The sequence below is a fragment of the Pelmatolapia mariae genome, linkage group LG20, assembly GCF_036321145.2.
Source record: "Pelmatolapia mariae isolate MD_Pm_ZW linkage group LG20, Pm_UMD_F_2, whole genome shotgun sequence".
Taxonomy (NCBI): Eukaryota; Metazoa; Chordata; class Actinopteri; order Cichliformes; family Cichlidae; genus Pelmatolapia; species Pelmatolapia mariae.
In genome coordinates, this window is record NC_086244.1 from 13,732,758 (window position 1) to 13,744,590 (window position 11,833).

Sequence of the window (11,833 nt, forward strand, 5' to 3'; positions counted from 1 at the left end):
CTCCTGGGACCATGAATTGGACAAGGATGGATGGATGGATAAAGCTCAGCTAATACAAAAATAACTGTCCATTTAACCTCCCACAGTCAAAAGAAAGTAAAACAGAGACAAATACATTTTAATTGAAAAAGGCATTTTTTTCCACTGTAACTGCAGGATGAGCTGCTACAGCTCAATACTTCATGAACAAATAGACACTTGGTATTCATTTAGTGTTAAATAAAATACAGATTTACTTATTGGCTGATTGTTAGCATTTTTCTTAGCATATTTACATAGTTACAAATCAAACACATTTGACATAATTCTACAAGGGTCCACAAATCCATCAGTATTATTGCTGTAATACAGGCAGACCAATTAACTATAACCTGTACACGAGATGCATGCTCAAGTCACCAAAATGAAACTGTCACAATTTCTATTAATTGTAATATACCTATAACAAATGATGTCATCATAAGCAAAAATATGCTTTCAGTGTTACTATTCTGAGGTTAAACAACAACAGTTAAACAAATGAAAACTGTGTGTATATTATCATATTCATTTTTTCTATGCTGTGTGCATAAGAGAAAATGAATCACTTCATGAAACTATTGGGTTTCCATACAATGTTCGGAATATTAAAAGAAAAATATCATCATACTTCTGCCCATAATGTTAAACTGGCAGCTGAGGCACAGTGCCAAAGAACAACAGTGGAGAAAAAAGGCTTTAACTTGAAACAGAAAAACCTTCATTCTGTGTCCATCTGCTCCAGCTCACTAAACACAGCAGACGAGTCTGCACCCAAGAAATGATAAGCTCTAAGTCCAGCATACAGCGGCTGAGTGAATGTGGCCTGGACTCTGTGGAGGAGAGTCATGGTGTCAAAGACGCTGTAGAAAGACAGAACACCTGCTGTGTGATCCAGGTACACTCCTATTCTGGAGGACTGAGGACCTGAAAACCATTCACATACTCTTTTATGACTTAATTCATAGTGACTGGAAGAACACCTTAACGCCCAGGACTTATCATTATTTCCAAATTCACTTTCATCTCCTGTTCTCATAATGCTTTTGTATGCGACTGCTACGTAAATACCAAACCCACTCCACTCTACCTCCCAGTAGTGACGTCCAGTCTGACTTTCTCTGCTCAGGACCTGAGACCTGTTCATGAATCTTTCACGGTGACCAGGATATGCCTGTTTTTTACTAACAAATGTTGCTCTTCTGTTCTCTTCAGATAATAACATCCTCGTGTTTACAGTGTCTGGATCCAGTGTGAGCTGAGTTGAAAACTTTAAGAATTCAGCTCTGGTTTTGGGCTCTGGTTGTGGTACCAACACATCTACATTAATCACTGTCCGTGAAACTTTTTGCCATCCCCTCTGAAGAACGCCCTGTAGCTTATCTTTCACCTCTGATACAGCAGCCGGCACATCCCCAAAATACAGCAAAGGACGGGCTGTGGGACATCGTGACTCTGAAGATTCACTGAGATCTGAGAGCAGTGGAAACATATTCAGAAACTGGGTGTGATCCTCTGTGTGAGAGAGCTTCTCCAGTTCAGTATCTTTTCTTTTCAGCTCATTGAGTTCCTCCTCGAGCTCTTCCAGAAGCTCGTTGACTCGATGTATTTCAGTTTCCTGCTGGAATCTGATCTGTTGCTTCATATCAGAGCTTCTTTTCTCAATGAGGAGGATAAGCTCACTGAATATTTTCTCAGTGTCCCTCACAGCTTTATCAGCGGACTGATTGATGGCTTCCACTTCCTGCTTAAGCAAATTCACGTCTTTTTTTCTATTCTCGATTCTTTGTTGAATTTTTTCACGACATGGTTCGAGCTCTTTCTGTCTTTGAGTCCTTTCGGCTGATGCTGGGACTGTCTCGTGGGCTTTATGCTCATCTATGGAGCAGGTATAACAGATACATCTGTTATCAGTGCGGCAGAAAATCTTCATTACCTCATTGTGGCGAGAGCAGATGGTATCCTGAAGCTTCTCGGAGGGGTCGACCAGTTTGTGTTTCTTTAATGCGTCTACATTATGATGAGGCTGGAGATGTTGCTCACAGTAAGAGACCAGACACTGCAGACAGGATTTGATGGCTTTGAGCTTTCTCCCACTGCAGACATCACAGGCCACATCTCCAGGTCCAGCATAGCAGTGATCAGCAGGAACAGCATACAGTCCAGTCTTTTTCAGCTCCTCCACCAACTCTGCTAACATGGTGCTTTTCTTCAGGACAGGCCTCGGTATGAAGGTCTGTCTGCACTGAGGACAGCTGTGGATGTTCTTCTGATCCTCTTCATCAAAATGCCTTTTAATACAGTTCATACAGTAGCTGTGTCCACAGGGAATAGTTACTGGATCCTTCAGTAGATCCAAACAGATTGAACAGCAGAGTTTGTCGCCATCAATCTGAACTCCTTGATCAGCCATTTCTCCTCTCAGAGTGTGAATAGTTCTGAGAGGAGAAGGAAGGATTCAGACTCCCACAAAAGTTGACGGGTAGGTTTGAAAAAAGATAGGTGAATTTCCTCCAGTCCACACATGCGTGAAACTTGCTTCATACGTCAAACTGATGCCTTGATGGCTGAAAAAGATATGCATGTCCATTTCCCATCAAAGACGGTGATAAGTTGTGCGCATAAAACCAAAGGCAAAAACAGATTTCACACATCATGTATGATATAAAGAGAAACTCATACACAAATGAGGCAAAATATTACACATAGTCACTTTTTGTTAAGGAAAACGATCCAGAATTACACATCTGTCAGTTTTCTGTGTAACTAGCATAAAAGTGGTTAGTGCAGTCTGACATGTTATGGAATCTCTAGCAACTGAGACGTGATCAGGCAGATTGACCCCCAAGTAACCAAACGACCAAACAAAACAACTTGTCTCATTTTTGAGGTCATTATATTTTATACATAATAGATTTAAAAACAGCATGATTTGTGTTTATCATATATATACTGTTTTCATTTTGTGCGGCAGGTTCATTAAACCTTTCATTCATTTTTATGCAGTTAAAAAGAATTATTGATCATCTAGCGTCATTTTAACTCCAAATGAACTCTAAAATACTTTAATCAGCAACAAATTAAAGTATTAATTAAATATGCACGCTCGTGTTTAATTTGGCCACCAGAGGGGAGTACAACATAACTACAAGATATTCTACTACTGGGCATATATCTATATTGGTCATTTCATCAAGTTCCATCTAGTATGAAATGTTAAAAAACACAAATAAGGTGGAATTCACAGCTGGAAATCGTAAATTATTTCTGAGAAGTAGAATATTAAAATTATCTATATAACTTAAGAAGCTGTAATTGGCAAATGCTGAGAATTTTGACTTAGACTTTTTGACCATATGATAACTAAAATAAACCAGAAATATATAATTATTACAACTAAAATGTAAAAATGATTCATTATGTATCATGATTTTTGCCTCTATATGATCTTTTGACCTGTACACTAAATTTGGATTTGACCTTGCTAGTAACAGGAAATTTGCAACACTGAGAGCATGGTTACATGTTTTAAGAGTATATAAAAATACTCCGAAAGTGTTCTGTTTAATTGTATTTTAGAAAGTAATTTTGGAAAGCACTGTAATTTATTCTCAGGTTATAATAATAATGCAGGTTATTATTATTAGGATTGGTTGTGGGGACAGCCATAGACAGAAAACAATAATCTACACGACATAATATCTTGGATAAAAAACAAAAACACTCACTGTAATTAATCACAACCATTTTTACAACAACGTAAAACAGATTTCTGCTGGTGTTTAAGAGTGATCTGGTTCTCGACTGCCACTTATCTTTATCTGCATTTATTTCCATCTCTTTTTAGTCTCTCATTTTCACCTCCGCCTATTTTTTCTTTGTGTCTCGGTGGGAGACTTGTTTAACAAGTACCTATAGATAATCAGGTTCCCTTCTGAAAGCCAGAGACAGAGAGAAAAGCACGGAGAGAAATGGAGACAGATATAGAAATATAAATAGAGAGGGTGGATTTGCATTTGGTGTGCACGCCTGCACATCATAGAGACTGTAGAGAGAGTCCACATGCTGAAGTGTCCTTGGGCAAGACACTGAACCCCAGTTTTTCCTCCTGTGTCATCAAATTGTATGTGAATGATATATTTTTAAATATATTAATAATATAAACAACGCAATATAATGTTACTGTAGGTAAGTGAACTATATAAATAAATAGCTTGATGGCTTTCAGCTTTCTCCCACTGCAGACATCACAGGTCACATCTTCAGGTCCAGCATAGCAGTGATCAGCAGGAGCAGCTTGGAGTCCAGTTTTCTTCAGCTCTTTCACTAACATGGTGTTTTTCTTCATAACAGGCCTCGATATGAAGGTCTGTCTGTCCTTCCGATCCTCGTCATCGAAGTGCCATTTAATACAGTTCATACAGTAGCTGTGTCCACAGGGAAAAACCAGAGGATCAGTAGATCCAAACAGATAAATCTGATAAATCCCAGAAAAAGAAATGGCATTCAAAAGTGTGTATTAACTCCTTTCATACACATTCTTGGCCCAGTGACTAGAAAAGCTTGAGAAACCATCAAAAACAAAAGAAAGTGTTGCTGGAATTTTTAAAGTTTTGTGTACCCATAACTTAAAAAACTCCAGCACTCAGCCAGTACAGTAAGTATATCCAGGTATGCTTTACTGTACTGGTAGTAAAGCCTATGCCTATAAGATGCCCACCAGATGGTACAGCATGATGATAGTACTTTTCTGCATTTGTAATTGTATATTGGCAAGATCCCCAACAACTGGCTGATATACAGCCTTAAACCATGACTGAGTCTCCATCATGTTTTTCAGATGGTTGTAGTTAGTCACTAATGTACCTCTTTCCTGAGCTCATTCACACATATTGATGACAATTTGAACCAAAACTTTCAAATTTGGATTTATCGCTAAGTCCAATAAGATCTGATGCCACTGATTTCCCCTCCAGTTTCTAATTTGACATAATTCTGCATTTTCCTCCAGTTTCCTTTTCATAAGACAAGAATGGCTTCTTGATAGCCATCGTTCCACTAAGACCATTTCTGAACTGAAGGCTTCAGTGAACCGTAGATGGATGAACTGATGTGTCAGATCTAGCCATCAGGTCCTGTGTCAGGCCTTGGCTGGATGTTTCCTCTGAAACCAGTTTGGCTCTACATGGGTATCATTGTATGGGAAGATGCTGTATGATATTGCAGATGTTTGCAATGTTTGCAGTTTGTGCTTCATAACTGATACCCCTCTAATATCAACCCATCTGCGACAATCTCATAAAGTTATAGTAAGTTTGTTTTGGTGTGTAACAGGAATTCATGATACTATATACTGATCTAACTTGTTTGAACTTACAGTAACCTTGAGCCGTGCACGATTTAAACTTTACTTTTATTTAAGGTGACTACATTCTAACAGCTAAATGTGAGGTAAAGAGGATATCTGAGTGAGGCAGTGTGACTTCCTCTCTGAGTTAATACAGTAACCATAAAATCAAAAAAATAAGTTTGATTTGCTTTGCGTAGCCTTCCCTTTTTTTCCATTGCAAAAACCAACCAATTTATTCTGTCTCATTTCAGTATGGATTCATCCAGAGATGAGCACACGTTTTTTCTGCAACATGTTATGCAGCTCGCATGTTTTAATTTTGATTGGAGCCGATCAAAAAATGTGAGACACTGTGTCAACATGTGCAGCATGGAGACAAGCATTTAAAATGCTGTACAGTCCCACATAAAGTGGGACACCTGTCAGTATTCTGAAGAAAATTTTAAATTATAGCTAATTATGAATAAACAGCTCAGAATTCAATAGTGAGCAGACATTTAATGTCAACAGTTTGAAACTTTTCACTCAAAGTATTGAGGTTCAACACCCAGACACATCTGGATGGTAGGAAAACAGAAAAGAAGCTCAAATAAAGGCAGCACATTGTTCTTGTCCTCTGGAACAGACAGCTGGCACTGATCTCCGGACTGTCCTATGCCTCACATAGCTGCCAGCTCCTGCATTAGCTTCTCCTTCTCCCGCTGCAGCTCCAAGATGCTCTGCTGGTTCTGCTCCAGCCGGTCCTCCAGCCACTGCAGCAGCGGCCCGCTCACCGCCGACATCTGGCTGCACAGGTTCTTGGTGAACACCGAGCCGTTGTGGATCTTGGTGACGGGGTCCAGGTGCGCCAGGCTGTGGATCTTGCGGTAGGTGTCCTGCTCCTCCTGGCACAAGATCCTCGGCAGCTCCACGGCCGACTCCAGGCACACCTTTCCGATGGCCTCGCGGGGCAAGACGTGGATGGGGATCTCCACGCGTTCGTACTCGGAGCCCTTCTGCGCCTGCACGGACTGGAAGCAGGTGTAGAGCACCCGACCCGTCTTAGTGTTCTTGTCCTCGATGAAGCAGGAGAAGATGAGGCCCACGAAACACTGATCCAGCATCTGGTACATGGCCTGGGTGCGCACGTCGACGTGGGAGGGCCACACGGTGATGTGCGGGTGGGAGTGATACCAGCCGACCACCCGCATCGGCCGGCCGGTCATGTCCGCCAGCCGCTCCGCCTCCGTGGAGGCCGCCGACAGCTGCTCCGGGGAGATTTCCACCCGGTCTTTCCTCTTGTCGGAGCGGCGGAGGATGATGACGGAGTGGATGTGGACAATACGGGAGACCTCCACCTCCCCGATACACAGACCCATCACCTCCTCCTTCTCTGTGCTCAGCGCGTGGTTCATGCACACCAGAAAGGCGTCGGACTCCAGGTGGACGGCGCTCACCGCCATTATTTTCCCTTAAATTCGGTAAAAGGAGGAAAAAATAAACAAATCCGAGAAACACAGCCGTACTTCCGCGTTCTTACGTGCCACACCAAAACATTCCGTGTAAGTGCAACAGCCCTCTTACACAAGGGTTCCGCCTTTCGGTATCTTTATTTTATTATCACGATTAACTAATGAGGCACTCCATTGTACAATTAATAATATCGGCGGAGGATATATGCATAGAATTATTACGGTATATTAGGGCTTCTAAAGCTTAAATAAATGCGACCTAGAAAATGTCGGAAATATATTTTTTTCTTTCTGTCACTTTCAATATGAAGGTTCCCACTCCAGCAGCTTAATGTTTTAAAATTCTCAATTGACGATTGAAATAAATAAATAAATAAACAAAACAAAACAAAACGTCAGATATTCATTTATTCTTCATTTCTTGCTGACATTTTTTGTCTTTCGAAACATGATTCACTGCGAAAATTGACGCCAGTGTGGAAATGGACTTTTTCATTTTAGGCCATTGTTCTAAATGCAGTTTCTAAATCAAGAAATGTTGTAATTACTCCTATCAACAATCCAATGTGTAATACTAGGTTATTTTTATAAAGACTATATTAAAAACGGAAGGCCCAAGGCAGAGACCATTGCAACCAATCAACCCCTGACCCTGAAAAATGAATCCAATGCGCCTCAAATAATGTAAGATAATTTGTAAGATAGGTGCATTAAAATGCTCGGTTAGCTTAATTAGTTCAGTGGCTCCAATTAGTAGAGTAAAGCCTTGTAGACACCTAACACCGGCAGCTCCCTGGGCCATAGTCATACCGATCATTCAAAGTGGCCACGCTTCTAATTCCACGTATTAACCAAATGCATGACTTATGCAAGAGGAATCACATTGCAGTTCTTTAAGAATATGAACTGAACTTTTGAATAAACAGAGTTCAAATGGATGACTTATTAAAAATCTTACAGTATTTATGAAGAAAGAAGAAGAAGGGGGGTGGGGGGGGACTTTTGGTGTGGCCAGTAAAGAAATTACACTTTGTGGCACTTCCAAGTTTTATTGTGTTTCTTACACACTTTGTCTTAGCACAGCAGAAATATTTCACAGAATCAACGGAGTCCAAAGCACACTGCATCAGAATCACCCCCCAAGTTTCTGAAGAAGCCAAAATAAACCTGGTCAAATATGTTACCTGACTTGGTCTTTGGGGTGATATTAAGAGAAACCACACATCGTTAAGCAGCCCTACATACAATGACACAACAAATTTGTTCATCTCTTGTGTCCTCCATGCTAAGCATTTGACCCATCCATCAAAAATATAAAGGTGAATATAAGAAGCAATTTGAATGTAAGCAATAAAAACTATACTGTCTTGTACATCTTTATGGTTAACTGAAGGGAAAGAATTGACAAAATCAACATCAAAATCAAAATATTTAAAAACAAAACTGTATTAAAATCGTTTTTAAAGTAAAAGACACAAACTCAAATTATACTGTGCTTTAAAATAGATCTATATTTCTGTATTGAAAATAAAGATCATAAATCAAGGTTTTAATTGCAAAAGATGTTACACACTTAACAAGGATTGTGCAAATATTCACATACAACAAAACACATGGTTTAAACATTTCAAGCAACGTCTCTTCACTGTGCAAATGGTAAAATACATTTGAAAATAACTGCTCTTTGACTACAGAGTTTGTATTTTAAGCTAATAATACTGGAGTGTAAACATGTGAAAAAAAGACTTGTGTCTGAAAACACACAAAGTCTTGAGCTTTAGCAAACTATGAAATAAATCACTGGATCTTCTTTACACTTGGTTTTAAAACCAGTCTCGGCTAAGTCCAAGTTTAAATGTGCTTTTCTATTTTTAAATAATGATCATAAACCTGACATATGTTTAAAAAACTAAAACAAACAAACAAACAAAAACATGATTTAACAGTTTAGTTATCAAAAAGAAAACATATCACAAAACAAACTGATCTCTGTAAACCTGCTGACACCCCCTCCACACCCACTATGACTTTACTTTAGTTGACTCACTTCCATGTTTGCTTTATTTAATAGCTCTGGAGATTTAGGAATGCTTGCTAATGTAAACAGGACATGACAACACAACTCTGTTTAGGCAGAGCAGAAGTGTTGCAAAATATAAAGGTGGGATATATTAAGTATTAAAAAAAAGAAGCTTTGTTGAATTTTCTTCTCTTTAGGAGATTAGTATGTTAACTCTAATATGTTTGTGTCAAATTTTTCACAGAAGCATGGTTACATAGAAAAGTGCCCTACCTTTGTTTCAGTTCATTGAAAGCATCACCCTTTTAGTGGCTATACAACAGGAACAAAGACAAAAATCAGATAACGCTGCTGTGATAAGCAACCCAACTCACTTCTCAGATTCTATGGAAGCTGAAATGAAAACTGGCCAACATGCCACCTGACTGGACTCTAATGGATCACCTTTGATGCATTTTAAAGAGAAATATTGTATTGACCTACTGTGAGGCTTCTACTATTTAAATTTAAATCAATGCAGGCAGTGATGGGTAATAAAATATTTAACTTTATGTTTGGTTCATTCAAACCATTTAATGCCATTTGAGTCCCCATGACAGAATCTATGTGTTTTGTATAAAAACGGTCAAATAATTATTTCTAAAAGCTTTCTTTATGCCATTAACCCTCTTCTACCATAGAAACAACCATATGTGTCCACAAATATTTCTTTTTACAGTAATCACTGACTTTTAGCACAAGTAGCTTGAACTGCTATGTCCCCAAATTGTGTCTTTGTTCAAGTTTAGTTATGGTTTTCATGATTATTGTTACATATCCTTATTTATAATCTTCAGATGCTTTTTTGTTTGTTTGCTATTAATACATCTTTTACTGCCTAAAGTCTTTGCCTGTCCCTTAGTTACTCTCATGGAAATCACTGATTTTTAGCACAACTTACACAGGACTTACAGGCACTAGTATTTTTTTTAGCTCGCACAGCTCAGCAGCAGCAGCAGCATCAGAAGAAGCAAAAACACCAAGACCCTGATACAGCGGATGAGTGAATGTGGTCTGAACTCTGTGGAGGAGAGTCACCGTGTCAGAGACGCTGTAGAAGGACAAAATACCTCCAGTGTGATCCAGGTACACGCCTATTCTGGAAGACTGAGGGCCTCTGATTAAAGTGCTGGTGGCATTGTGTCTGAACTGATAACTGTTATTAAAACACTCTAAAGCCCAGGACTTGTCATCATTTCCAAATCCACTTTCATACCCTGTTCTTCTGATATCTTTGTAGGTAACCGCTATTGAAACTTCAAATGACTTCTTCTCCACCTCCCAGTAATGACGTCCACTCAGGCTCTCTCTGCTCAGGACCTGAAACATGTCAGTGAATCTGTCTTGATGACTGGGATATAACTGTTTTTCACTCATCACAGTTGCTTTTCTGTTCCCCTCAGATAGTGACAAGTGTGTGTTTGCTGTGTTTGGATCCAGTGTGAGTACTTGTGAGTGTTGTAAACATTCTGCTCGGGTCTTAGGCTCTCCTGATGGTACTGAAACACTAACTTCTTTCTCTATCAGTGAGATTTTGGTGGAAGTATCAGTAAGAATCACGTGTAGTTTTTCTTCGGCCTTGTGCGCAGCTAGTGTCACATCCTCGAAGTACTGCAGAAGATGCATGCTAATCCTGCGTGGGTCGGCTCCCTGATTTATGCATGTCAAAGAGGAGTAATTTTGAATAAACGTTGCATGATCTTTTGTATGTGACAGCTGCTCCAGCTCAGCATCTCTCCTCCTCAGCCACCTGAGCTCCTGCTGCAGCTTGGCTCGAAGCTCTTTGGCTCGACTGACTTTTGTCTTCTGCTGGGATTTAATCTGCAACTTCACATCGGAGCTCATGTTGTTGATAAGATGAAGCAACTGAGTAAAGATCTCCTCGCTTTCCTTGAGAGCCTTATCAGCAGAATAATTGATGGCATCCATCTCATGCTGAAGCACCTTCAAATCATTCTCTCTGTCCTGGATTCTCTTTTTAATCTTTTGTTGACTTGAAACAAGCTCCCCCTCCCATTTACTGCGTTCTTCCGAGGCCAAGATCATGTCGTGGTGTTTGTGTTCATACACTGCGCAGAGAAGGCAGATACACTTCTGGTCTGTGCAGCAGAAAAGCTTCAACTCTTTACCGTGACAAGAGCAGATGTTCCCCTGGAGCTTCCTCGATTGTTTGATGAGCTTGTGTTTTTTATAGGCAGGGGATTCATAGTGAGGGTGGAGGTGTTGCCCACAGTAAGAGACCAGACGCTCCAGACAGGATTTGGTAGCTTTCAGCTTCCTCCCAGTGCAGACATCAAAGGTCACATCTCCAGGTCCAGCGTAGCAGTGATCAGCTTGGAGTTCAGTCGTCTGCAGCTCCTCCACTAACTCTGCCAAGACAGTGTTTTTAACCAGAGCAGGCCTCGGTGTGAAGGTCTGTCTGCACTGAGGGCAGCTGTGGGTTTTCTTGTGATCTTCCTCATCCCAGTGATGTTTAACACAGTTCATACAGTAGCTGTGTCCACAGGGAATAGTCACCGGATCCTTCAGCAGATCCAAACAGATCGAACAGCAGAGCTTTTTCTTGTCTACTTGAATATGTTGCTGCGCCATTTCACGAAGAGACACTGAATGTGAAACAGTTTCACTTTCTTATACACACACCAACGCGCACAGACAGATAGGCACACACACGTAGAAAATACAGACCAAAGCTTAGTTCTCCTTTGTCATGTGCCTCTGCTTCTCTGAAATGAATGAACATTTATATGTTCATGTTTCCAACTCCCAGCCCCTTTCCACCAGTGCAGTAAGAGGCAGGAAGTTGGAGACATGAAAGCTGTGGGGGAGGCTGTAACAAGAATCCGGAGATGACTAAGGAGTTAGTCACATCCATTTCCTGGAAGGGGCAGCATGTGTTTACATCTGTGCCGCATAAAATTAATTCATCATGTTTGTTTTCATTTTTTGCAATAC

The 11,833-nt window shown here is 40.2% G+C and overlaps 3 protein-coding genes across 3 annotated transcripts; all 3 read right to left on the bottom strand.

Moving 5' to 3' along the window:
* Positions 1-539: 539 nt before the first annotated feature.
* LOC134618957 (tripartite motif-containing protein 16-like) lies at positions 540-2,643 on the bottom strand. Its single transcript, XM_063464608.1, has one exon. It carries the CDS (start codon positions 2,429-2,431, stop codon positions 740-742), a length of 1,692 nt encoding a protein of 563 aa, XP_063320678.1. The 5' UTR covers positions 2,432-2,643; the 3' UTR covers positions 540-739.
* Positions 2,644-3,585: 942 nt separating this feature from the next.
* Positions 3,586-7,005, bottom strand: brcc3 (BRCA1/BRCA2-containing complex, subunit 3). Its single transcript, XM_063464037.1, has one exon. The coding sequence runs from the start codon at positions 6,808-6,810 to the stop codon at positions 6,028-6,030; it is 783 nt and encodes a 260-aa protein (XP_063320107.1). The 5' UTR covers positions 6,811-7,005; the 3' UTR covers positions 3,586-6,027.
* Positions 7,006-9,775: 2,770 nt separating this feature from the next.
* LOC135932266 (E3 ubiquitin/ISG15 ligase TRIM25-like) lies at positions 9,776-11,470 on the bottom strand. The gene has a single exon (XM_065469656.1). It carries the CDS (start codon positions 11,468-11,470, stop codon positions 9,776-9,778), a length of 1,695 nt encoding a protein of 564 aa, XP_065325728.1.
* Positions 11,471-11,833: the final 363 nt, after the last annotated feature.

Excerpts from the sequence above, each read along its gene's own strand:
- LOC134618957 (XM_063464608.1), bottom strand. The coding sequence starts at position 2,431 with ATGGCTGATCAAGGAGTTCAGATTGATGGCGACAAACTCTGCTGTTCA.
- brcc3 (XM_063464037.1), bottom strand. The coding sequence starts at position 6,810 with ATGGCGGTGAGCGCCGTCCACCTGGAGTCCGACGCCTTTCTGGTGTGC.
- LOC135932266 (XM_065469656.1), bottom strand. The coding sequence starts at position 11,470 with ATGGCGCAGCAACATATTCAAGTAGACAAGAAAAAGCTCTGCTGTTCG.